Source organism: Pygocentrus nattereri, chromosome 8, assembly GCF_015220715.1.
Source record: "Pygocentrus nattereri isolate fPygNat1 chromosome 8, fPygNat1.pri, whole genome shotgun sequence".
Taxonomy (NCBI): domain Eukaryota; kingdom Metazoa; phylum Chordata; class Actinopteri; order Characiformes; family Serrasalmidae; genus Pygocentrus; species Pygocentrus nattereri.
The window spans coordinates 15,637,004-15,664,924 of record NC_051218.1 but is presented as its reverse complement, the minus strand read 5'-3'; the positions used below and the strand labels follow the sequence as shown (position 1 = coordinate 15,664,924).

At 42.2% G+C, this 27,921-nt stretch overlaps 2 protein-coding genes across 5 annotated transcripts; one reads left to right on the top strand and one right to left on the bottom strand.

Annotated features, from left to right (window-relative positions):
• The first annotated feature begins 556 nt into the window (after nucleotides 1-556).
• Nucleotides 557-3,065, top strand: gpr151 (G protein-coupled receptor 151). The gene has a single exon (XM_017689462.2). The coding sequence runs from the start codon at nucleotides 692-694 to the stop codon at nucleotides 1,997-1,999; it is 1,308 nt and encodes a 435-aa protein (XP_017544951.1). The 5' UTR covers nucleotides 557-691; the 3' UTR covers nucleotides 2,000-3,065.
• Nucleotides 3,066-3,168: 103 nt separating this feature from the next.
• On the bottom strand, nucleotides 3,169-27,472 carry tcerg1a (transcription elongation regulator 1a (CA150)). Of its 4 annotated transcripts, none has more exons than XM_017689898.1 (21): nucleotides 27,382-27,472; nucleotides 26,705-26,918; nucleotides 25,018-25,176; nucleotides 24,274-24,556; nucleotides 22,058-22,294; nucleotides 21,444-21,506; nucleotides 18,745-18,933; nucleotides 18,328-18,437; nucleotides 18,129-18,217; nucleotides 17,655-17,815; nucleotides 16,368-16,446; nucleotides 14,679-14,814; nucleotides 13,689-13,778; nucleotides 13,326-13,444; nucleotides 13,021-13,171; nucleotides 7,678-7,842; nucleotides 7,234-7,416; nucleotides 5,207-5,386; nucleotides 5,011-5,094; nucleotides 4,813-4,913; nucleotides 3,169-4,224 (listed from the first exon to the last, which is right to left on the bottom strand). In XM_017689898.1, the coding sequence occupies exons 1-21, from the start codon at nucleotides 27,426-27,428 to the stop codon at nucleotides 4,023-4,025; spliced, it is 3,042 nt and encodes a 1,013-aa protein (XP_017545387.1). In that variant the 5' UTR covers nucleotides 27,429-27,472; the 3' UTR covers nucleotides 3,169-4,022. The 4 variants fall into 4 exon arrangements, with proteins under 4 accessions (XP_017545387.1, XP_017545391.1, XP_017545394.1 ...); XM_017689902.1 differs by having other exon boundaries at nucleotides 16,368-16,443; XM_017689905.2 differs by having other exon boundaries at nucleotides 27,286-27,408.
• Between the last annotated feature and the right edge of the window lie 449 nt (nucleotides 27,473-27,921).

The following is a 27,921-nucleotide window of genomic DNA, read 5'->3' as shown; positions in this document are numbered from 1 at the left end:
AGTCCAACTCCGACGCGTTCGCACTGACGTTGTAGGCAGAGTGTGCTTTTTAAACGCGCTAATCAGAGCAGGGCTCATTTACATATATCAGTCTTATATGCACAGCAAGAAAAACGGCCTGTTTACTTCTAAAGGAATAAAGGTTGGAAAATGGCCACCTTTTTAGGTACATAAAATTACGCATAAGTTGGATCTCAGAAAACTAAGACGCGTGCCCTTTCAGTTCGATCGTAATAATCTAGAAGGAAGACATGTTATACACACTGGGGCCTCAGCTCATTTAAAAACGTGAATCCAGGGGCTGCTTTGCACTCTTTCGCCCGGAATCACCACTTAATGCTCTGCTCGTAATCAAGCCTTAAATCAGAGCTCGAATTCCGCGGTGATGAAGGCGCGAAGTCTCGCGGCGCGCGCTCGTGCCTGTAATCTTTCTAATTGGCCTCGAGAGGATGCTGCGCCGCGGTCAGCTGGAGACGGGCTGGAGAGGGCGGGGCACCTGTCAGTCAAACGCGCCTTCATAAACCCGCGCGGGACGCGCGCCGCCGCGAGGAGTGTGAAGGAGCGCGTGGAGAGTCTCGGGTTCGCAGTTCCCTGAGCAGAGCGCGCGCCTCCGCCAGCACCACGCAAGTGTCTCGCGCGTTTGTCTCTTTCCCCGTTGCTTTTGGCTCCTGTCGCAAGCCTGTCCGCGGACATGGACGCGTCACCGGGACAGAGCGCGAACACGAGCGCGGGAAATGGCACAGTGGACTGGAGATCGGTGCTCGCACGCGGCGCCTACCAACACCTGGAGACCGGCGAGCTGAGAGTGCTCGTGCCCGCGGTGCTGGCAGTGATCTGCGTGCTGGGCTTCGCCGCCAACGCCACTGCCATGGGGATCCTGATCAGCAACGCGCGCAAATCCAAGCTCTCCCTGATCAACGCGCTCCTTCTCAACCTCATGCTGGCCGACGGGCTCCTCCTCGCCTTCGCCGTGCCCTTCAAGGCTGCTGCGTACTCGCGCGCCGGCTGGACCCTGGGCCTGCTGGTGTGCAAGACGTGCGACTGGTTCGTGCACGCGTGCATGGCCGCCAAGAGCTTCACCGTGGCCGTGCTGGCTAAGGCGTGCCACAGGTACGCGAGCAACCCCGCCAAGCAGGTCAGCATCCGCCTCAAGACTATTGCGGTGCTGCTGCTGGCCGTCTGGCTGCTGGCCTGCGCGCTGCCCGTCCCGCACTGGATCTTCGCCGCACTCCAGGAGGAAGGTGACGGGCTGGCGTGCGTCCAGCTGGTTCCCCCAGAAGCCCGTGGCTTTGCGTCCGGCTACGCCAAGGCCTACCCGCTGCTGGCCTACTGTGCCCCCCTCGCCTTCGCCCTGCTGTACTTCTGGAGGGCGCACGGGCGCTGCCGGCGGCGCTGCAGCAACAAGGCGCAGAACTTGCGCGCGCAGATCCGCTCGCGGAGGCTCACGCTCACGCTCTTCGGCTTGACCATGGCCACGGCGGCCTTGTGGCTGCCGCACTGGGTGTGGTGGGTGTGGACGCAACATGGCTTGGACAGCGGAGGCCCACTCCCGCCTGCGCCTTTCGCCCTGTGCGCGCAGCTGCTCATGTTCTCCATCTCGCTCGTGAACCCGCTCATCGTGCTCGCGCTGTCCGAGGAGTTCCGCGAGAGCTACAAGGGCCTGTGGCGTCGGCTCACGCTCCGCAAACAGCCGCCCAAGCAGCAGCAGCCCAAACCGGGACCGCACGCACCCACTGCCCCAAAGTCGCCCACCCCAAGGCCCGAGACTTCTGCCCACCTGCCGCCTCCCTGTAGGCCAGGCAGAGGAGCCGAGGAGCCCGAGAAGGAGAAAAAGCAGGAGCAGGAGGAGGAGAAAAAAGAGGAGAGTCCTGGAAATAAAGACAGCATAGTGCTGCCAGATGTGGAGCAATTCTGGCACGAGCGCGAGAGCGGGTCCCTCACGCTGGAGAACGACCCCACGCCCTGGGAGCACCAGGACCCCAAAGAGGGAAAGCAATAAATTGACTCTCCTCTCTCACTTTGTGAAAGCAAAATGAATCAACAATCAGCAGCTACTAAGAGACCTCACTACGCACTTGAAAAGATGGTTCTCAAAGGTTCTTTAATAAAGGCAATGGATCTGTTTGGAACCATGATCTGACGAACCACTTCTCTGAACGGTTCTTTGCATGGTGAGATGGTTCTTCAGAAATGTGGATAATGTGTCGTGTGTAATTCTGTATTGCAACAAAAAAGGGTTCTGCTGTTCAATCTTGAGAGAGTAACTAACTAAAGCAGAACCCTGTTTGATGTTATATAGAACCATATACACAAGACATTCTCCATTAACCTTAAGATGAAAGCATGTAATGGTTCTCCATAGAACTCATGGTTCTAAATAGAAACTTTGCCTTTACTAAAGAAACCCTAAGTGTACAGAACTGAACCGGGTCTCTGTTGACAAGAGCAAATTATTTGTGCCAGTGCCATTCGTATGCCGTATTTATTCCATTCATGTTATTTATCGTTTGAAATGATGTAAGCTGCTTTGATGTTGGCTAGGAGTGCTCGTATAGAAACATGTTTAAAGTGTTATATTTTGTGTACCAAATGCATGTTATATAGAAAAATTATGTTCCCAAATAATCTATATTTTACGTGCAATTGATATTAAAAGCCTGTAAATAGCCATTTCTGGTCAAAAATGTTGACTTAGAAAATTGTTTTTAAATTCTGTCACATGCAAATGCTGGACAAATGACAATTTGTTGCTTTGTGGTTGTGCTTTCAGCACAACATACAAATAATCTGTTAATAGAAAATGAGCTTGAAAATGAGCAGAAACCTGTCATATACGTTAACCCTTACCTGTAGATGTGTCCACTTATTTTCAGTTTGAAAATCAAAATCAACAAAATGTGACTTGACCAGGATTCAAATGTTTGCATACAACTGGATTTCCATTCCCTGTATTGCTTCCTTTAAATCACATAGAGGTTTGTAAAAAAATATCCACACATACTCAGCTGTAAAATATGAGAGAAAATGTTTTGTAAATACACTTGTTTTAAATAAATTTCATTATGTTCCCTATATGTAATCTGATCAGTCAGTCAGTACACTGTTTGGCTGCACACTGAGGTGGAAATCCTAACAGGCTGAAATCTTAACAGTAAGAAGCACGCCTCATTGAACATGTAAAAATGTAGGTTGCCTTTATTCCAGTCAACTTGTACAGAAATACAGCAACTCCAAAAAAGTTGCCATCTTTTCAAAAACATCAGAACAATTAAATTAAACCTTACTATGAGCTGTCAACTGTCACTGCCTGCACGGACCAAGATCACATACGGTTAATGACTTAATGGATACATACCTATGCATTATTTTAAAAAATATTTTACATTTGAATTGTCAATTAAAATGACAGACGCATGGCGGGGTTTCAGTAGCTAAACACCCCATTGGATGACCACAGTCACCAGAGATGAAAACGAAACTGGGGATCCTCCCAATTTCAACAGAAACATTTGTACAAAAGTTAAAACAATTAGAGGCAGGGACAACAAGGACCACGATGAAGCCACAGGTAGCCAAAGAGAGGAACAGGGTGGAACAGACGAGAGGCCTTCAGGTGGTCACGGTTTCTGTGCCAAACCCGCAACTGGGCTTTCTCTCTGGCACACCACAAATACAGCTGTCCCTTCTGTGCTAATGCTCACTTTCACCATGCTAGAGGGATCAGGTGGGCTTGACTGGGTGTAGAACCAATCCCTGCTAACACGGTCACTCTTTAACCGGTTTTGACATTTGCTCTCAGCAGCCACTTAGACCATGACAAAATTCCATCCACATGCCTGCCTCCATTCCGTCCTTCATTCAGATGAGAAAGAGATGAGGATGGTGTCAAAAACTAGGATTAGAATCAGCATCATGGAATACTGTAAAAGTTCAGGTTTAAGACCAATTTTAAGACATGGACGGCAGTCTGAAGATTGCTGGTAGAAAGAGCTGGAGTTCTGGCAGATGTATTTGTGAACTGATCATTTAGTGGAGCGTCGAGCAGGCTCAAAGGCAGTGGGAGGTGGAGGGGGTCCTCTGCGGTCCAGCTCTTCTACGTATGCCATGATGAGTTTATGTCTTTCTTCTGGCACACAGTCTAGTACCAGATAGCGCTTATCATTTTGTAGGATCTTCTCTATGTCTGTCAGGTGCTGCTCAGACTCCTGTATCAATTTACGAGATCTGGGAAAAGAACAGATTGAGACAACTTAGAGTACTGTGCAAAAATCAAGAATCAAGATAGTCATTTAGTAAAATGTTATTAATTTGACAAGGAATATTTATGAGGAGACTGCATAAAAGAATCCACTTGGATAAGGAAAAGGAAAGCAAGTTTAAAAAATCTGGAGTTCAAAAAAATTAAGAGAAATGCGGATCACAACATCAATCAATTAACTGGATTGTGAAAAACAGAAAATGCAACCAGCTTCTAAGACTGTTCTTTGGAAGTGTGTAAAACATTCCTGAAAACAAGTCTCCTAAAAGGAGCTGTAACAAAAGCAAAGGGTGTACACAACAGTGAAATTTGTCAAGCCATATTTAGTTGTTCAGGCATCCATGTAAAAGTAAAAAATTTTTCCTGATCCTAAAATAGTGAATAATTTGTTAAATGGTAGTATTGACTGGAAATTAAATATATGAAGTTTGGTCTCTAACCTTTGCACACTACACTGCAAAAATGCTGCCAAGCTTTATTTAACATATTTACAACATATTCAAACAGTAAAATGCAGTCATGCAGTCAGAACATGGCTAAACAGGGACACTCACTTGTAAGTGATGAATTTTGTCTCTTTCAGCAGAGTTCTGAAGTCTGCTTTAGCTGTGATGTGTTTGTCTTTGATGTAGTCTTCAAACTCCCTCTGTTTTTTCTGTGAGAAAATGCAGAACTAGGTTAGCAGGCACAAGACACATCAAAACAATTCTAGTGACCACTAATATAACATATAATATAATTACTGTTCCTACCCGATCACTGCTAGAAAACTTTAGACATCTTGGATCATCTTTGATGCTCTTTTTGACCTCCTTCCATGTCGATGTCAACGTGACCTGTTGATAAAGAACAATAAGGTCAGTCAAGCCATTATATACAAATCACAAAATTGAGTACTTGTAAATATAAAATGTGTCAAAAAAAGAAAACAGTTAATTGCTATCGTACAACAGCTGTCTCATCTAAAAGTTGCCGGAAAAGCTCTTTTTTCTTCTTGGTCAGTGCCTCGATGTGCTCGTTGAAGAGCCTCTCTTTCTCCTCCCGTTCCAGCAATGAAGAAGACTCCCAGCGGTGGTCCTTCCTCAGAGAGCGGCGTGTCTCAGACCAGGTGGCGTCTGATGACCTCACCTGTCATTCAGAAACATGGCAGATCTCAAACAGCTGCACATATGTATGAGTGACTGCTCACAGATGGTATATGCTGGATATACAAGGATGTGGGGTTAATAGGATCACAACCATCATGACTTCCTTCTGTCTCGGAATTAAACGTGTCTGGTGAGAAAAGTACTATGTAGTCAAAGTGGCCTTAAAAAGGCAGTCCAGCCAAAATTAAAAATTTAACCACTGCTACATTTGTTGTCAGCATGTCTACAGCAGTGCCTCAGGAGTCTCCAAAATAAGACTTTCTGGTTTAAAGAACAGAATGAAGGTGGGAGAAACTTCTGCAAAAACTACAAGGGCTACAAGAGCTTTGGAGCTGATATTTGAGGGCTAGCTGGCTATTGCAGAACAAAACCAGATAGCTAATGTTACTGCTGTCAAACCAAATATCATGTCTGTATTTATTAGCCTCAGTTGCTATGCTAGCTGTCAGGATTTCTTAATCACAGTTTTTATTTCCAATAGTCGAATGATGTATTTGCATTACAAATGCTGGGCACTCAAGTAAGAGACCACTGGTAGGCAAAAATGCAAAATGGATATTAAATCATGAATTTTGACAAAGAATTCTTCAAAACCAAAAAACCCATCAAAAAAAATTGCTACAGCTAGCCTGAATAACTGAAAATGTAAAATATGCAATAAGGTTCTGAGTACGTGAAACACAAAATCTGGGCAGCTCTGAGCCTCAAACGTGTTGTGGAGAGTTTAGGCCACAGATAGGGAGGGTAACATTGGTAGTCCTGTTGTAGTCAGACAGGAGATTATGGCACAGGGGTGAAGTTACCTTTCACCACAATATACTCTAAGCTGCAGACCGAGAGCTCAACTTGGCTATGAATGAGTTAAACCCAACCTCCAGGTCACCCTTAGTCCTGCTTTCCATGCTAAAAAGCAGCAAACAAGCCAAATGAAATAACTTGATAACATAAATGTAAAAAAGCTACTAAAAACTAAAACAGCACTGAAAATAAATGAAGCTATGATTTTAATTCATTACACACTTATAAGTGTGTTATTACACTCTAGATAAGTGACAATGCTATACAAGAGTTGGAGCCCTCTCGTTCAAATACAGCATTTTTGAGTCACTTCTAGCATAGCAACACGGCACATGAGCAGATGGGCCTGACCACTAATACACTGTTGCCACCTACTGGATATCATTTGAACCGCAACAGCTTAAAATTATGATTACTTATGAAGCTTTTAAAGGTAATTTTGAGAGTGGGAATTGCAGATCTTGCTCAGAAATACCAACAAGTACTCAAAGCATGCAAAATACTGTTCGGTCCAGATGCGTGAATAACGTAAATCCTAGGTTTAGGCCAAAATGCAACTGCAACATTGTTCATGGGTATAAACTGTAAAATCTGTATTTTCTCAACAGTTTTATTACTTTATTCATATAAACCCCAGTTTTGGTAAGCAGTTCAGTGTTTTACTTGCTCTCAACAATCTAATTTGTGAAGGGCTTGATAATTAACTGATGAGCTTAATCAAGTGTGAAAGCAAGGAAAACACACCTGATTCACGAAGGGCACAGTAATTAGATGATGAGCTGGTTTAAGTGTGTGAAACCAGAAAAAAAGCTAAACTGTGGAGCCCAACACACCTGATTCAGCTCTAAATAGCTTGATAATGATGTGATGAGTCACCTTGTGTTAAAGCAGGGAAAATGGTAAACTGTACCGCTGAGCCCCTTCACACATTTAATCTGACACCCTTATTTACACCTATCAATGTGGAATTTGCAATGCAATTAACCACACTGACTGTCTACGCAGTGCGTGACGATTAGTGTGTCTTACCATATCAGACATGAGGGCTTTGAAGTGCTGCACGGCTTCCTCTCGCTTGTGCTGCTCTCGTTCCCGGTCAATCTCTTTGGTCTGCTCAGAGCGAAAGCGTTGCACTGTCCGCTCTCTCTCCCTCAGGCTTGCCTCGATCCTTGCCTGCTTCTCCAGTTCTTTCTCCTTCTCCGAGTTCAAGCTCTTAAGTTGGAAGAAGGGGAGAGAGAAGGCTGAATTATGGTTTAACAAGGAATTATAACTGGCAGCTATCATATCTGCAACAACTATTGCAACCTTGAAAGATGTTTGTCACAGGTTAAAAAGTGAATTAAACAAACTGTATATAGCGGAACAATAATGAAAGCATGTAACATCAACTGCAGTATCTCAGGAAGCACAAATATTCAGCTTCTTTTGGCCTGCAGAGCTGGTAAGCTAAATTATGAATGAAGTCTCCTCTACCTTGGTGAGCTTCTCCACAAAGCTCTTGAAGAGTTCCTCTCGTGCTGCTGATGTCTCCACTGCTTTGTACCGAGGATCTGTCTCCATCTTCTCCTTCACTTTGCTCCAACGCTGCTGGCCGTCCACATGGTGATCAGACAGCAGCTCAAAAAAGTCCTGTTTCACCTGTAGTGGCATATACAACACTCCACCTCAGCACTCAGTACAGCAATGAGATCTACATGTCAGTGTGTAGAAGCAGTGATACAAGAGTATCAGTCACAGCTGTGCTGTGAGGGCTTTAAACACTGCATAGTACTGGCTACTTTATTAGAAACACATACGCAGTGACACTGTTGATAAATACACCAAGAACGACAGTTAAATAGGATACTGTGATAGTCACAAGTAACCATAGATCATTCATCATTAAACATTTGCTGCTAATTAAAAAAAATTAACTGATTGACTTATTTTATGCAAATCAAATCGAGGCAAGCAGGTGTGAACAGAAGTGAACTTTTAAATAGGTTGGATGTGATATCCTATATTAAGACCATGTTTATTAAATAAATTGAACTACGAACACAAAGAGAAAGCAAATTTTGGGCTTTTGTGGTAAGCCATATAGAATTTCATGTTAAACCTGATACTTTGTCGTGCTTTGTTCTTTATTTTGTTTTCTTTTTTGGTCCATTATTTTGACAAACTGTCACCTCCAAAAAGCTACACCTGTCTTTAAGATATAGTACCAAGATGAAGACCAGATGTGCCACTTTGTCAAGCAGATATTATGCCTGTACACACACAAAAAAATAAAAAGAAAGAATCACTTATGGTTTAGTACATCCTAAAATCACAATGTTACATTTAAAACACCAGACAAAACATGTCTTGAAAAAACAATTTTTTTTTTGCATAACTGAACATCAGTCAAAACATCTGTGGATGGTATAGTTTGTGTGACATTCGCAATTCCGTTCCATGTTACTAGATTAAATATAGTTTTGCATCCAATTTAAAGCTTACAACATACAACATTCATAACTTCTACTAAACAGCACACTATGTTATTTTATTTGCCAAAGATTATACATCTAGTCACATACTATCATTGTGTTTGCTGCTGCAACTGCTTCAGTGTTAGAGAAAGTCCAAAATTACAGGAAGAAAACTATATAAATGCTTTATGGAATTATAAACATAAAACACGGCTATTTCAAATAATAAGATAGTGATACATTTTTGGGACACTGCTGTGCTAAGAATGCTTCAGCACCCAAATAACATCTGGTCAGTGGTGGTGCTATGGTGGTCCCTTTACACTGATTGGAAGAGAGGCACTGATAAAGTGTGTAGCAACAATTTGGCTAGAGACAGCCCTTTAGTAACGTTTGAAATGACCAATGAGTAAAAGCAAAAGGTAGGTGTATCTAAAACCAGTGACACTGCATAGATTGTCACATCTGTGCCACAAAATAGCCTTTTTTTCATGATTATGGATAATGATAAACCTATAAGCTTTAGCTGTTCTGTGGCTAATTTAATTCAAGCTCTTTATATTAAAAACCAATCAGCTATTTAGCTTTGTCTGTCTCTGCTGACCTAAGATAAACTCTCATGCTACAGCACTACAAAAACTTCGGAGATTGCCTGCTGTGCACGTCTTGTAGGTTCCCAGGCTAATTGCTCAGAAAGCTACCGAGCGACCTTGTAATTTGTTGTCATTCTTCAGATGAAATAGAGACCTAATCATAGGAGGAGAAGATGCGGTCATTTGTGTAGTCACTAACAAGAAAAGTTTACTAACAAGAAAAGTGTCCATTCAGACTCACTGAAAGGGAGCCGACTTATTATTTACTCAAAGGAGATTTCTCCTACCCGCTGGTTTTGAGTGGCCTAGGCTGGCAGTCCACTGGTCATTAGGCTCTGTGTTACCATTGTTGTCAAAAGAGTTGCTGTAGATTGGCATCCTCTGGTGAACCTCACTCTGTGCAGATCCCCCCCCACCTCATCACCTATCACCCCTCCCCCAACAGGTGACATTTCACTCTATTAATGTTTGATGGCTGACCTTTAGCTGCCAAAGGCAATCAGCACAGTCTCCCAGTACTTAACCCTAACTACTTCACGTCACAAGCGCAGCCTGCAGAGCAACAAGACCCACACAGACTGCGCATAGTACAATTCCTGAACACAAGTATCAGTAATAATACCAACACCTATGAGTAATTACACATGGGTATTTACTATGATCTCATTTATGCCGTATTTATGCCGTGAAGATCCAGATGGTCATTCACATTAAGTCCATTTTTCTTTGTGACAGTGGCTTTCAAATATTGGTTCTCGAAGTGGGTTTTCACATGGGCTGCAAGCACAGTGATATGGTCAAAGTGCTGTTATCTAGCATTGTGCAAATGATGACAGTTGGGGCTTGGCCGCTGCGTTCCAACTTTTGCTTATTAAAACCAGCTACATGCTACTAGAAGCATGTACAAAACACTCAATGTTTCACTGTGTCAGTTCTGTATGGTTGAACCATCTGCAGATATTATCTAAATGTGATTGTGATGTACTGTGATTTAACTTGCAATTATTCTCTATTAATTAAGGTACAGACCTGTTTTCACCATAAAACCAGCATACCCCCTTTTATGAGTTTAAGGCTTAAACATATTACACCAGACTACCAGTTAGTGCTGTAGTCACGTACACAGCAAATGGGTGTTTGGTTACTTCTGATTAGTCTAATTCAGAATCAGTGACAAAGGGCAGCCGTGACGGAGTCCAACTCTCACTGCGAACGAGTCTAACTTACTGCTGGCTATGTCAACCAAACTCCTGCTTTGTTTGTACAGGGCCTGAATGGCTCTTGGCCATCTTGAAAGAGCCATGTACCCTGTACTCCCAAAGCACCTCCCATGATCCTCCTGAATCTGAGGTTCGACTATAAGCCGGACTCTTCTCCGGGACCCCTGCATAGACCTTACCAGGGAGGCTAAGGAGTGCGATTCCCCTGTAGATGGAACACACCTTCCGGTCGCCTTTTTTAAAAAGAGGCACCACCACCCCAGTCTGCCAAACCAGTGGCACCGCCCCCGATGTCCACACAATGTTGAAAAGGCGTGTCAGCCAAGACTGCCCCACAACATCCAGAGCTTTGAGCAACTCCGGACGGATCTCATCTACCCCTGGTGCCTTGCCATCAAGGAGCTTTTTAACTACCTTAGCAACTTCGGCCTCAGTAATGGACAAGCCTATTCCTGTGTCCCCAGACTCTGCCTCCTCACTGAAGAATGTGTCGGTGGTATTGAGAAGGTCATCAAAGTATTCCTTCCACTGCCCAATGACGTCTTCAGTCGAAGTCAACAGCACAACATCTCCACTATATACAGTGCTAGTGGTACACTGCTTTCCCCTTCTGAGTCACCTGACGGTTTGCCACAATCTTTTCAGAGCCAACTTAAAGTCATTTTCCAATGCCTCACCAAACTCCTCCCACACCCAGGTTTTTGCCTTGGTGACGACTGAAGCCGCAGATCGCTTGGCCTGTCGATACCTGCCAGCTGCCTCAGGTGTCCCACAGGCCAACCATGCCCGGTAGGACTCCTCCTTCAGCTTGACGGCATCTCTCACCTGGGGTGTCCACCACCGGGTTCAAGGATTACCGCCCCAACAGGCACCAACTACTTTGCGGCCACAGCTACAGTCAGCCACTTCAACAATGGAGGAGCGGAACATGGCCCATTCTGAGTCAATGTCCCTCACCTCCCCCGATATCTGGTCAAAGTTCTGACGGAGGTGTGAGTTGAAGATCAATCTGACAGGTTCATCTGCCAGACGTTCCCAGCAAACCCTCACTATACGTTTGGGTTTGCCTGGTCTGATCAGCATCTTCCCCTACCACCTGATCCAACTCACCACCAGGTAGTGCTCAGTTGACAGCTCAGCTCCTCTCTTTACTCGAGTGTCCAAAACACATGGCCGCAAGTCCGATGACACGACTACAAAGTCAATCATTGAACTGTGGCCTAGGGTGTCCTGGTGCCATGTGCACTTATGGACATCCTTGTGTTCAAACATGGTGTTTGTGATGGACAAACTGTGGTTTGCACAGAAGTCCAAAAACTGAACACCACTCGGGTTCAGATCAGAGAGGCCATTCCTCCAAATCACACCCCTCCAGGTCTCTCTGTCATTGCCCACGTGAGTGTTGAAGTCCCCCAGTAGGACAATAGAGTCTCCAGGAGGAGCACTTTCAAGCACCCTTCCCAAGGACTCTAAGAAGGCTGGGTACTCTGAACTGCTGTTTGGTGCATAAGCACAGACAACAGTCAGGACCCGTTCCCCAACCCAAAGGCGTAGGGAAGCTACCCTCTCGTCCACCGGAGAAAACCCCAACATACAGACGCAGAGTCGAGGGGCTATGAGAAAGCCCACACCTGCCCGCCGCCTCTCACCATGGGCAACTCCAGAAAAAAATAAAGTCCATCCCCTCTCAAGGAGATTGGACCCAGAGTCCAAGCTGTGTGTTGCGGTGAGCCCGACTATATCTAGCCGGTATCTCTCAACCTCGCGCACCAACTCGGGCTCCTTCCCCGCCAGTAAGGTAACGTTCCAAGTTCCGGGCCCGGCCAGGCATCATGAGAATGCCCGGCCACCAGACGCTCGCTGGTGAGCCCCTCCCCCAGACCTGGCTCCAGTGTGGGGCCCCGGTAACCCTGATCTGGGCAGGGTATACAAGTCCTGTTTTATTTTTATTTTATTATTTTATTTTAAGGGTTTATTTGTGCTTTCAAAACTGCACAATTTCTAATTACGAGTTTTTATTTAAAAAAAAACATCTCAGCACTATATTTCATTAACTTGCTATAACCTAATAAACGACAGTGATCAGAGTGCAGAACTGTTTATCACACTAAGACACTTGGAACATGGATCACAACAAACTTTAAATAAGACATGAAATGTCCAACTAAACATTAATAAAATATATTTACATGCTCATATTGAAGGCAAGAGTTGAATGCATGATGTATCAATACAGAACAAATTGCCATTTGCCAATTGCCATTGTCTTGGTTTCAATTCTACAATCTTACTAAGTAATCATTTTTATTACTTTCATTATTTATCATGCTTGTTATTGTGTTCATTCATGGAAGACTAAATATTGAGTTAAAATTTACTTGAAAATGTTAGGGTCTTTTTGGGCAAGTCTGTCTTATTTCACAAGACAACATATCTGGATCATGTGACAAACCACCTGTAAATGTGGGGCCTGGTGGCCTTGCCACCAAGCAAGGATGTACTTGCTATGAACGGTCCTATGAATGGAGCTTTCTAAAGCCTCATGCTCACCTTATCGCCTCGATTCTTTGAGTTCTCTTTTTCTTTCTTCCTGAAAGAGGTCATAAACTCGATAAAAATGGCCTCTCTATCCTTCATCTTCTCAATTGCTTTGAATCGCGAGTCCTTGGCATGCTTAGCTGCAAATTCGCTAAAAGTGGTTCTGCGATGAGGGAGACAAAGGGAGCAAACTTTAAAGGTCATGTAAGACATTTTACACAAAAGACATTATCTGTTATTAACACAAGCAATACCTTATTTGAAACAAAGTGTTATGAAGAATTGGCAGCAAATAAAGAGAAGGTCCTGGTGATCACCTGACTCCAAGTCTGGCTTCCTCCATCATCTTCCTGAAATCTTCTTTGGCCTGCATGATTTTGTTCCTCTTTTCTTTCCTCTCCTCCTCAGCACGGGTCTTCACGTACTGGTCAAACACCTGTGGGGAAGAAGGCAAGCCATAGAGACAATGTTAGGCAAGCTCTTCAAAGCGCCCAGGAACGGAGAAGTTAAAGCATCACATGATGAGACTGTTTTGAGAAATAACTGCATTTTCATGAGGTTAAGCTTCATATTGTCATTTGAATATTGTGTTACCGTCAATCAAGGAACAGAGTGATGAACCATTCCTGCTAAATAAATTTGCTGAGAGACGATGAGATGAAGCATGCGTGCTTGTGTACCTGCTTCCGTTCCTTGGGGTTTAACAGCAGATACCGGGGATCAAACACTATCTTATGCAGCTCCTTCTCCCAGGTGGAGAATGCTGAAACCTGGTACAAAGGGGAAAAAAAAAAAAAAAAAGTGAGAGAGACAAAAAGAGGGAAACACGAGCCGTTAACATCCCTCCACCTTAATTGGCTCTATTCTAACAAGCAGGGTGTTCAGCAGGTGAGCTCTTCTGAGCACGTCCCGCCCTCCTGCAGTGCTGGAGTCCGGGTGTGCACCCGTCGTGTTTCATCCCCCCCCCCACACCAGCATCTCTAATGAATGACACACACGCAGCAGGATGGCCCCGCACCTCCCTCCAGCGCTCATCCCACGCTAATTGGCACAGACAAGCCTGGCGTAATTAGCCGGGGACAGTGGGGGGGGTGGTAGGTGGCCCTCTATCTCTTTCTCAATGCCTGCTGTAGATGTTACAGTATGGCTTCTCTTAAGCACACAGGAGCTAATGGGAGGGGATGGGGTCGCCTTGATGTCTGGCCCTTTTGACTGTGCTAAAGCTGCCTTTCATCTGTGGCACAGAACACATGGGCAAAGGGCAAATAGCTCTCGGTTTGCACCTTAAGCAGCTCTCAAGCCCGTACTCAACATAGCAGTTTACTTTTTAATGCGAGAAACATCAAATGTGTTGCCAGAGAGCAGGGCAAGTGGATATGAGATGCTCATATTTGATGAGCAGATAAGACAAGCCAGATCAATGCGGCCAGGGTAAGTTGAAAGGTCAGAAGAGTACCTTAATGAGACCTAAGGCTGTGAGTCTAACCAGAGGCTAAGAGGTTTAACCTTTTAAGAACAAACACCAAAAAATCTCTCTTTATGAACGATGCTTATCAGAATCTCATTTTAAAGATCAGGTGATGCTTCAGGTTATTTTGCTCTGCCAGGCCAGATGCAGTGGCTTTCAATATGGAATGACCGATGTGTTTATGTTAGCGCTGCGCTTTTACCCCTCTCTCCAGCAGCATGTCTTTAAACTGTCCCATCCGTGTCTCCTGTGGTACAACAGCTCGCTCCCTCGCTGCTCTCAGCTCAGCCTCCATTGCTGCCTCCTTTTCTGAGTCTGTCTCTTTCCTCTCCTCCACTCTGTCACACACAGTTAGAGCAGTCAACAAGGCAGCCAACAAATGAGCTACTGCAGAATGCCACAAGCAATACATCAAAGATTTGCCATTACCAATTCAGCTGGTAGTGGAATAATGACTTTGCATTGTGTTTCACCCCAATTAGCAAACAGTGTAATTCAAACATTACTATTCTGACTAGTTTGCTATAATGCATGTTCAAATGCTTCATGTCATAGATCTTCTGGGACCTGGAGCCCATCCCAGCAGTCATTGGGTGGTAGGCAGGATACAACTTGGAAGGGTCACAAGTTCATTGCAGGGCAGAGAGACAAACATCTACATTCACACCCACAGTTCATTGCATAGATCACATTCAGAAATTAAAGTAACTTTAAAAACCATGCTTATAAATGTGCTGTGCATTTATGAGAGTTTGATTCACATTTTGGCATGAATGAATTAATCTATTAATCTAAAGCACTGAAGCAGGGGTGTCATGTACTACTACTACTAATAATCAAAAAGAAAGGTAGGTTTCAATTCAGTTTTTAAATGTATTTTATAACATTACACTATATGCTGTTCCTAAATTACCACTTAAAAAAACAGAATTGTTTGTTATTTCTTTGGCTGATTGAGTGGGGCAAAGGGTAACCTGGCAGGTCAAATAAACTTTGGCTTGTGGACTACACTTTGGGTAGACAGCATTGGCACCATACAAAGATTCAAATAAAAGCAAATTCTGTCCTTCACTGACTTCAAAAAGTTAGTTCTTGTGTATAGACAAAAGCAACACCACTATTACAATGGTACCGCTACTTACTTTATGATATTGTGTTCCACTACATGCACAAAATATTACATGTACATATCCAGAGCTCTGAATGTTATTTTTAATAGTAATAATGTATAGGTGGTTACATACAATGCCCTCCATAATTATTGGCACCCTGGTAATTATGAGCAAAACTGGCTGTAAAAAACATTTCACTGCTCATCCTTTTCATTTTTCATTCAAATTCTTAACAAACTGGCAAACTACAGTTGCTTGAGTTTGTTTGTCCTTGACAACAGACTTTCTTCTGGCAGCACCCCACAAACAACTGGTAGTTATGTAGGTGACATCTGATTGTAGCTTGGTAGATGTTCTGACCTCATGATCTACCTAATGTCTGCAATTCCCCAGCTGTGATCTCTGAAGATTTATTGGCCACTCAAACTTTGAATGTTTACTTATAGCTATAGGTGCTCAGACCAATAACACACTCAAAGAGCTGTTGAAAAATCAAATAAAGAATGGAACTACACTGTGACAGCATAGTAGAGACCTTGTGAAACCAGAGAAGCTCTGCATATCTCCCTGATGAAACTGCAACTCTGACTGAAATGCACTGACAGTATTTCAAAGTGTCCAAAAAAACAAAATTGAATATCATGGAAGCTCTTATTATTGAATATCAGCACATGTGTAGTCCCTGCAAGTGGTTCTTGAAATGAAAACATTAAAAAAGTTTTTTTAAAAAGGTGACCAATTCATTTAAGAAGAGAATCATGACAATGAAATAGTCTCACTTTCTCTTCTTTGCCTTGCTGGGCTCATCCTCTGGTGTGTCCTCCGTCACTACAGGCTCTTGTTCTGGTTTGCCAGCTGCTGTTCAGACACACACAGAGTCAATGAGCTAAGAAGCAACAGAAGGTTTGGACAGAATGGTGGAAAAGCAGCAGGTCACTCAAACCAGATGACACATGAGTCTCCACTAGCACTACTCAACATTAGAAAGCATGTGCTTCACTGGGATAAAGCTACACAAAGTGTTTGAATGCCTATATTCAGAGGTAATTTTCAAATTAATATAGCAACAATATACTGTGCTTTTGATGGTAAACAAAACAAACCGCATAGTCTACTGTTACAGCGAAAAATCCCAGGATACAATAAAAATGATCAGGCTACAACAATGTACTAACTGGGCTGGAACTAACAAAATAAAAGTCCCCTTCACACCAGATTACCAAAGAAATGCGCCCTCTGATTTATAACTGATCTCCATATAATTTGGAATAAGTTTAGACACTTAGAACCTGGGATCTGAGAACCACGATATACAGATGTAAGCAAAAGTTTGGGTGTCATGGTCAAATATTTGTGAAAATAAATAAAATACATCCTCTATAGAGAACACAATTCTGCACATTTTAATGCACAGTCACTGTTCAATTTGTTTAAGTAAAAAATTTAAAATAAAAATGGCATCTGCAAAAGTTATAACCCACTTCACACATCGTTTTATTTTTTTCCAATATGTTAAACTCCTTGCAGAGAATGGGTCTCATTTTCACTCAGAAAATCAACAAAAGTAATTTGATCAGGAGTGTTTAAATTTTAGCATACGACTGTACTTTCTGGATCACATTTCAATATTAAGACTTATGTATGGGCAGTAAGGCTGTTTGGGGTGGGCTGAGCACCAAAAAACACAAAGTAGTACTACTACTACTACTACTACTACTACTACTACTACTACTACAAATAATAATAATAATAATAATAATAATAATACAAATAAAGTAGGCACATTTCAATTATAATTTTTTAAAAATGTATTTTATAACACTAATATATTCTGTTCCTAAATAATGATTTTTAAGAAAAAAGATGTTTGTTCTACAATAGAAACCGCTTTTCACACATGGCGGTTCAGTGACAGGGCAAAGTGAGTGAAAACTGCAGAAGGCATTATGTCTTGTTTAGTTGCTTAATCAAAGTAGCCAAAAGGTGAATCGCTTACAGAAATAATCATTAGTTGCAGACCTAGGCAGTTACATAACATCATGTGTTGTGATGGGGAGGACTCTAACCCTGTTTGGGACCGTTGTCTAGGTGTCTCTTATGTGGCGGCTCCTGGATGCTCTTATCTACATCAGCACGTCCCACCAGCTCCTCTGGCCGCTCCCACATGGACATACGTGTGGTGGGGTTGTAGAAGAACACACGTTCATCACCAGTCCACACAACACACCTGATGAGAAAACACATTTTAAACAATAGAAAAATATCCATACTTATAAATTAAAGAACACTTCAATTCTCAGTGATTCTGACTGGACAGTAATTATAATAGGAAAAAAAAATTTTTTAAACACTGTGATTATAAAGTACTTCCCATTCATTTCACAAAGTAGTAGACTGCGTTACTGCCCATATATGCCCATAACCTAGTTATAAAAATAATTAATAGTGCAGTCACAGGTTACAATTCAACTCTGATAAACCATTGTAAATCAACAGAAATTTTTCCAATGTATGCAGCTGTATGTCTGGCTGTTGCCTACCAAGGAGTGCCAGGAATGGGTGTGGTGGCTACAGGTTTGGCTTTCTTGGCAACTTTCTCTTCTTCTGTCATCTCTACTTCCTTTGGCTCCTAGTCAACACAACCAGATCATCAACAACTAAATCAAATAACAATATCATTTTCTCAATTGTAGTTTATGAGAGATTATGAAAGAAAAATTAACACAAAGTGATTCCTACTTCTTTCTGCTCTTTAGGTGGATCAATCTTTGGGCTTCCTTCTTCCACCTCCATTACAACAGGCTCCTCAATGTCCACTACAGTATCCTTGGCTTTGTCAAGCTCCTTTTCTGTTATGGGGGGAAAAAAATAAACAGAAGAATTATCAGTTAAACAGGTCATATAACAATGTGAACTAGGGCTGTCGCTTTGTTTATTTCTGCATTTCAGTAGTGATGTATTTTTGCATTGATTTTGCTTTGGCTCACTGTCCCGCTAGAATCATGGCCCAGTTTAAGCTTCCAGGCCGAGACAGATTTTGATTCGATCTGCTGGAACCTGAGTCTGTGATAATATGCATTTGTGATACTATGTGCCCATTTTCAGTTTTGAGATACATCACAATGGTTTCATAGTTGGGGCAGTAAGTTCCCACACCTTTCTCTTTGAGCTCTTCTGGCTTGTCCCAGGTGGTCTCCAATGTGCGTTTGTTGTAATAGTAGGACTTCCCTTCTGCAGTTTTAAACTCAGACCATTCAGACAGGGCCAGTGGTGAGGAGGCTGCTGCTACTGTCATCTGAGGAGGCATCATAGGTAACAGGGGAGGTGCCATGCCGGGAAGCATACCTGGAGAACATGCGCACGCACACACACAAACACATATATATACATATATACATATGTGACTTTTCCATAAACACGGCACAGTTTTGTGTTTTCCCAATTCTACCACACCCGTCACATCAGTGCACTTAAAAAAAGCTGATTATGATCCCATTAGACCTTCATAAGATGAATTAGGTGTGTTAGAGCAGGAAAAACCTGAAGCTTTAAGTAAGGGGGCCTCCAGGAAACACTCTTAAGTCATTCTACTCTGCTGCTGTCTGGATAAATGGCCAGGCAGCACAGATAAATGTGAACAATATAAAAAAGGCTAGAAAAACAGCACATCCCATTGTAACATGATACAATGCCATGCCGAGGGGTGCAACTCATGATGCTCTGCATTACACATAAAATTTTAACTGCTTTTATGTACTACAATCACTCACAAATTTTACCTTAAAGCCCCAATCAGTAAAGTAAATGACCAGATGTTTGTGAACAACTTGACCCCATCCACCAGAATATACTTGTGTATTTTCCACAGCCAGCCCTCAGAGAATCATGATGCTGTTTCGGGAAGTGCTGATAGGATCTCCAAGTACTCTATTTATAAGGGGCCTGATTCTCAAAGTTTCATGGAGGTCAGCAATTAGGGATGCACTAATATGTGAACTGTAGGCTGATGCTGATCGGATATTTTTCATGTAAATGCCCATCAATACCACTACATAACCATTCACAGAAAGCTGAAATCATGACTACAACTACATGAATTACAGAGAAATATAATATTTATTTCTGGTGGATTATAAACAATAAAATTAAGAAAATGCAGATATTCTAGTGTATTAGCCCAACGTCACCTAAACACTGCTCTTCTAGAGTACAATAAATATTGGTTAAATATCGGCCAAATCTAAACCTCTACCTAATGCAGACAATTGTTTATGCAATTATCTGCCAATACCAATGTGACATTTACATTTTACATTTATAGCATTTGGCAGACGCTTACATCCAGACTGACCTACAATTTTAATCATTCCACAGAGGTCAGCAAGGATTGTGTTAGGACTCTTGCCAAGGAGTTCTTATTGGTATAGTGTAGGGTGCCTGCCCAGCAGAACATCGATCCCCAGCCTGACACATGGAGAGCAGAAGTGTTACCCACTACACTATACCAACCACCACAAATAGCAATCTGTGAGTTACCGGGCTTATTTTGATATCATAAGGCCCTATTAATCTAGCGACCTTCACATTGCATCATGAACCATAGTAAAACTGTAGTTAAAAGATGTTTAAATGTTCTTTTAATAAGGTCCCTCTTGAGGAAGGGGAAAAAAGAAGAAATATATATTTTTTTTACTAAATACACAAAGTTTGAGATAAAGTTTAATGTCCAGTAAACTGTGTAGGAAATTATGCTTTACACTTACATGCATTTGCATTAGAAAATGCAATCATTCAAGATTTTTCTTCATTCATTAAAAGTAGAATCTTTTTTATATTTAAGAGCGAGAGGAGATGCTGTTCTATGAATTAGGGGATAATATTTTTTGTGATTTCAGTAGATTTTACTGTACAGTACACCAGAGACTGAATATTATGCTTTCTAGTAAACAAAACAGATAAATTACATTTTTAGTATGAAGCAGAGGACATTTTTTCATTTTCCTATATGTCCGGTCTCTGAACTGAGGAGGACACAAGTAACGTACAGTACAAATTTAGATTTTTTAGATATCAGTGTAGTTGGGAGCATTAACTACGGATTTTGATGAGATATCGAAACTATTTCCTGCTCTTATCCTACTAAGACTGCAATTTGAAATTATTCCAATCACGTCAGATAAGAACCACCACGTGAAAATCTTTTTCTCACTGGAGCAGCCGTTTATGACCAGTTGGGAGATATGAGGGTTCTAGTGGGTTGTGTCCATCATAAGTGTTTTGAGAATCCAGCCCCAGAACAATTTTTTTTTTTTGTGAAGTGTGTGCAGATTTTTTTAAAATATAAAAATTAAGGTTTTAAATGTGACATCAAGCATTTCATTTAACTGTGGTAACACAACAAAGCATGCCACAGCAAAGACACAATAATACGACAAATAAGTCACTATGAAAAACAAAGAAGCACAATAAGAGGACACAAGAACAGCAATTCACATCCACAAGAAATATACAAGCTTATGAGATGCTGTGATTGGTAAAGTCAGTAGCATTTGCAGTCTGGGCTCTCTGTGGTGTTAGAAATGACTAAAAATGATCTCTAAATATATCATATAAACGTAATACTGCAGATAAAAAACATCCGTTTTAAGTAACTGTTTGATTTGTAGCTAAGCCACCTGTTTATCTACTTCAAATATGAAATAAAGTGTTACAGGTATAAAGAATTTCATGTACTTTTTCGAAATGATGGGACCTTTTTATCTATAGGTAAATACAATACATAAAGCATAGATGCACAACAGTCACCAACATGCCAACTAGCAGAGAATAGCGACTGAAGATGGAGAGGGAATTACCGTTCTTGCTGGGAGAGATAGTCTTTATATAGGGACAGCTGACTATCTGCATCATTGCTACACCTAAAAGAATCAAGCAAGCACAGAGCGATGGGAGAGAAAGACAGATGTCAACTACAGTGTCCTGTGCAGATCAAACTACCAATAGACTCTGCATTGGTAATAGTATTATCTTCTGTCAGTCAGATGAACTAAAATGGCTTTAACATGTATCAATATTCAAAATGAGCTAATTTGTTAGCCTGTTTAGTGTCAAGGATCCCCCCCCAAAAAACTTGACAACTAATAATGATGTAACCATTTGCTTGGTGAAACTAAAAAATAATATGAAGGGGACTAATACTGCCATCTATGGATCACTGTCACAAAACACTGCTTTGAGTTTGCCCAAAAGCACTGCAAGATTATTGTACAGTGCTACTTCAAGTATCATTCTCAACCAATCCTGGCTTCTCTGAATTTTAAATCATTTGTTAGTAAACACTAGATGTTCTGAACAGAAGAAAAGCACAGAAGGACACAGATTTAAAATCAAATAAAGGGAGAGATGTGAGTAGAGGGGAGGCATCCAAAGAGGGCAAGGCAGAACTGTGCAGGCGAGAAAGCCAACCTACCGGGCAATGGAATGGGCAGACCTGGCAGAGGCACTCTGAAAGGTGGCACCATTACCGGAGGAAAGGCTGGGATGGCAGCAGCAGGCTGTGGCACCGTGTGGGACAGCCCCACAGGAAGAGGCTGTGGACCTGTAGTCACAGTGACTGCTACTGTGGGGGGATTGACAGCAGCTACAGGGGTCATTGCCACACTGTGGGGCGCAGTTACTGCAGATGACAGCTCAGCACCTTCAGGAGCTATGAGAAAAGAATCAGGCAGGAGAGAACCACATTAATGTTGTCAAACAATTGTACAACTATTTATTTGTGTCACCAGTCACTGTCATTTTATGATACGTAAAACAGTGTTAGCAGCCATTTTTGGTGCCTTAAAGTCACCATGTTACCAAAATTTGACCACTTTTGCCATCTTGCTGCGTTCATGTCCCTGGATACGTTAAGCATAGTTAATTACAGACCATCATTTAAAAGACAAAATTCTTGTTTTCCCAAAATTTCCATAACACGTGGCCCCCTGCAAAAAAATATCACCAGAGCTAGTGTGACAGTAAATTTTCCCAATAAAAGCAGATGCAGCCTGAATTATCTTATGTACAAGTCATCAACACAGTATGCACGTATACCCACTCTTTTGAGGAACCCACTCTTTTGAGGAAATTTACAAGGCACAATTTGATCTTTTGGGATTGAGTTTCATGGCAAGCATTACAAGGAACTGCATGAAGAGGAAGGTGACTTGCTTGGGAAGCATTTTAGAGTGCATTAATACAGGAATCAATACTGAGTACTATCAAACTTATTATCAATTTTGAGGCATGAACAATCAAAAAAAAAAAACAAAAGAAACAAAAAGAAAAACACCATAAATTAAAAGCATCTAAGTCATCACCTATGCAGTTCAGCTAGCTCCCCAGTACTGTTCTCTTCCACATGGAACAAAAATGTGTTATGGTTTCTAAATTATGTTGGCTTGATAACAATTGTTGCTGCATCCTGGACTAAAACAAGATCAGCATCCTTAATCCATCTTGCACTAAAACAAAAAAATATGTCACTGACAATAAATAGCAATGACAATGCAAACAAATCAGTCAAAGCAAGATTCTTCAAACTACTAAATACTGACTCTTAAGCCTTATAGCTTTTAAAGGCTTGAGCCCACTGACAAAAGTATTGTGCATCACACACACGTTCCATCGATCATGACTGTCAATCAATAAGGATTATTTAAAAAAACTTTGCTGTCGGAAGCTTAAAAAGGACAAAAGCAATTATATTTGTCTCATGTTTAGTTTTCTTTTAACATGCCATTCAAATTCTAAGTCATCTGTGACTTATGATCTGTGTCTGGCTTCAGAACATTCAGTAGAAATTTGAGGCATCAAAAACAAAAGCTTAAATCATTGTGGCATGTGTAAACAATAGAGTTAATTAAAAAACCCTGATTAATAATTAATATTAATAGCATAATATTCTACAGAAACATTAGCCCTTAGGCTTCTTCACGCAATAAGCATTCAGATATTTTATCAATAGGCTAAAAAGGAGCAACAAGTAGACTGTAAACACACCATTTAAGTATAAAGATGGAACTACCAAACCATACCAAGAATCTAGATCAAAACTTGCTTGTGGTTATTTTCTCTGGTTTAAGCAGCTTCTCTGTGGTGTTACCACATTACCTGCCATGTTGAAACAGGTTACTGGAGAAAGGTACCATGGATATCCATTAAGAGGATCCTCAGCCTGTCAGCATTTGGAGCAGTGTTAGTCAGTATTTGCAGCTCCTTCTTTCTGTGCGTGCTCAGATGGCGTGGTGGCGGCACAGGAAAATAACTTTTTACGATTTATGGTACACTACATACAATATCACAAGCCTAAAGCCTTATTTATATATTTATAGGCAAAATATATCCCTACTTTCAGTATAATAGTACATCAAGGGGCAGGATCGCCACTTTGTGGTGTTAATATCACAGTGCACCTTTACAATGCCTCCAAAGCAAAGCCAAAGAGCCACCTTGGACAAAAGACGAAAGAGAAAACATGAGACAAAACTCCAGAGTGTACCAATTAATGCCTGCATATATATGAATGTGTGCTTTTACATGTGGTAACGAACCATCATTTGTGTTAATCTCCCTTCATTTAGGTGAGCACAAGTTAAGGTAATTTAAAGAAGCTAAAACACGAGGTCCTGTGTAGGGTATATTTACCTGCTCCAGGTGTGGGCAGAAGTGGTGAGACTGCAGTGGTGCTGGGGGTGGAGGTGGAGCTCATGGCTGTGGAAACGGTCTGGGTAGTGTGGGGAGGTGTGATGCTGGAGCCTGCAGCTGGAACGCTGGGGGAAGGGCTAGGGGTGCTGGACACGGCTCCTGTAGCCGTGGCTGCTGCAGCCTGGCCTAGCATCAGAGGAGTGAGCTCAGCCTGCTGGATCACCTTCACACCCTCAGGCTTCGTCCAAGCAGACTCTCGCGTACGGGCGTTATAGTAGTATACCTGCTCAAAAACAATCACAGCTGATAATCTAATAAAACATCTCAAGTAGTGTATTAAACTGTTAGAGCATACATCACAATTTCACTATATCTCGTAACAAAAGGATGTATCTCAATGGAGACCATTTTGTTGCATTTTCCTGTATTTACTAAAAGAACAGAACACCAGCCGACTCAAAAACACACTAGCAGCTAGCTGAAAGATGCTAGGGTGTACCATTATCATTCACCATGCCTTTAAGCAAGCAGCAAGGAGAGGATTGTTTAACAACATGAGGAGTGAACTTTCTATTCATTTAAGTGGTTTCATTTTACTGCATAGAACACCAAGAACTCCAGGAACAGGAAAAGAAAACAACCTTTCAAGCGAGATAAATATGCATTTGAACACCATATAGCTCACACTTATCTAGCAAATTAATATGCAAAGCCTTTTGGCCACACCACTTCTAAGCTCCATACCTTTCCCTCTGGGCTCTTGTTTTCCACCCAGATCTCTTCTGTAGTGGTCATTGTTGGGGCAGTGGGTGTGGCTGAGGCTGCAGGTGGTATTCCAGGGGGAAAAATCATGCCAGGAGGGGGAGGCATGCTGCCTACTGGTGGTGGTATAAATGGTGGTCTCTTGAGAAAGAAAAAAAAGAAAAACAAAAGGACATTGAAGCCACTGTTCTGTGAAAGTTTTTAAATGAGCATATTGTCTATTACTGACACTGTGCTACACTGCTGTTAAGGTTTCCACATAATTTGTCCAGTTAATTTACTCAGGTTGGCACCCCTGCACAACTCACGCTCTCAGACATCATACTGTATGTTTCATACCCATGAATACCCATGGCATGGGTAACTTTCACATCTGTGGAGGCACCATTAATGCTGAAAGGTACATACAGCTTTTGGAGCAACATATGCTGCCATCCAAGCAACGTCTTTTTCAGGGACGTCGCGGCTTATTTCAGCAAGACAATGCCAAGCTACATTCTGCACGTGTTACAACAGCGTGGCTTCATAGTAAAAGAGTGCGGGTACTAGACTGGCCTGCCTGCAGTCCAGACCTGTCTCCCATTGAGAATGTGTGGCACATTATGAAGAGCAAAATACAACAACTGAGACCGTTGTACAACCTGACTGTTGAACAACTGAAGTTGTACATCAAGCAAGAATGGGAAAGAATTCCACCTACAAAGCTTCAACAATTAGTGTCCTCAGTTCCCAAACGCTTATTGAGTGTTGTTTAAAGGAAAAGTGATGTAACACAGTGGTAAACATGCCCCTGTCCCAACTTCTTGGAACATGCTGCAGGTATCAAATGCAAAATGAGTGAATAGTTGCAAAAAACAATAAAGTTTATCCGTTTGAACATTAAATATCTTGTCTTTGTAGTGTATTCAATTGAATATAGGTTGAAAATAATTTGCAAATCATCGTATTCTGTTTTTATTTATGTTTTATTCAACATCCCAACTTCATTGGAATTGGGGTTGTACACAATGTGTCATGATATTTATTTTGTCACCTGATCAGTCAGAACTGGGAAAAAAACAGTAATGCTACATTAAAAAAAAAACTATCAAAAAGATTTGTATTCAATATTTGGGAGACTGTGGTGCACTAACTCCAGTATAAAAGGACTAATTTAGCTCTCTTTATAATGAAACTGGTAGTTAGTCAGAGTTCTACAAGTCTGATGGCATGCACGACATGTTCAGAAAAGCATACTGTGTTGTGGGAAAATGAATCATGATAATGTGTAGTCATAATGTAAAGCCCTGTGTTTAACTGCAGAGCCGCAGTACCGCACGCTGTTAACGATCAACTAAAGCAGTAATGATTTCCACCTGCGCACGCTTCACCAAACACACTGCAGTGCTGGAAGAACCAAAAATGTTACCGAATACTACCCAAGGAGTGTTAAAAAATGTCAACAAATACACATTAATAATGAAAGAAACAAAAGTCTTACTATACATACAACTGGTTTCTCTCATCTAATAAGAGTAATACAGTAGATGTTCAATCCGCCGTTTACTGCCGCACTAATAAGAGCCAAAATTGTGGCTGCAGCTCCTAAACAGCGGCACAGCAGCTGAAAGTGTCGGGCCAGAAGTTGTGGTACTGCGGCTCTGCAGATGGACACTACTGAGCCCCATACCTGTAAATGGGGAGTCGCTATGGGCGGCGGGACGCTGGGATCGAAGGGCAGGCGTCCGAACGGCGGTCTGGCTGGAGGTGGAGGGCCCCGCATCACGGCGGCGAACGGTGGAGAAGCGGGGGTGCTGAGGAGCGGCTGTCTGCGCGGCAAGCCTGCGCTTGCTGGAGGTGCAGCGGTGGGGAATCGGGTTGCCGACGGCTGTGCCATTCCGGTTCTGCAGAGAGCCAATAAAACTGTGCAGGTAAGTTACAGACACAGAAAGGTGCAGGTGTGGGCACGTGCACGGTCAGCGACACGGTCCTGAGCCACAGCCCCTTCTCTGCACTGCATGTTTACATTGACGACACAGCAAATAACGCGTTAGGCATTAACATAAACAAGAAAAAAGAACCAGCTTTAAAACACTGCAAAACAAATAAGTGCCGGTTAAACGGGTCTGCGGGTCAGATAAGCGATAAACGTGAAACTTCAGCCCAGCGAGAGCAGCAGCGGTCTCGGTATTGTCCGGGCAGCTAGCTGGGCTAGCACAGTTAGCCGGCTAGCCGCTCACGAAATCAGATTTATGTGGGGCAAATGCAAACCTAGTGAAGCAGGAAAAGCTTGGGTGTGTAAAAGCACCCGTCTTCCCTCTGTGTAAATATCCTGGTACGACGCACTGAGAGGGTTTATGGTCTCACCCGTTGGCGCTGAAAGCAATGCTCTCACCCTCCGTGTGTTCCGCCATTACAGGAAAACAACAAAGCCCAGCAGTGACGCTTTTCCGGCGCGGTGGAGAATTAACGCACGAAAATACGATCCCGGTTTTCCCTACTTATCAGTCTCAACTACAGGGGTTCTCTACTTATCAGTCTCAACTACAGCAGACACGAGCAAAAACAAATTTCCCACAACTTGAGAAACATCAAACTTTGCTGGACCCATTTTCTGTAGACTTGCTGTCAGAATGTTTGAGGAATTAAAAACCACGGAAAAACTGAATTTCCTTACTTTTAGAAGAAACGACGTAACGTACCATCACTCCCTAGTCCATTTACAGAAACTAAGCTGTAAACACAGATCGCTTTCAAATAACTAGCCGTTAAAATTTGAGGAAAAATAGAAAAAACAGCTTTAGGTTTTAAACGATTCACATTTTACTCTAAAATATATTTTAAATGCCACATGTACAGGTACACTGTCTTCCTACATGACGAGTTCCCAGTGATGTACAAACCAGC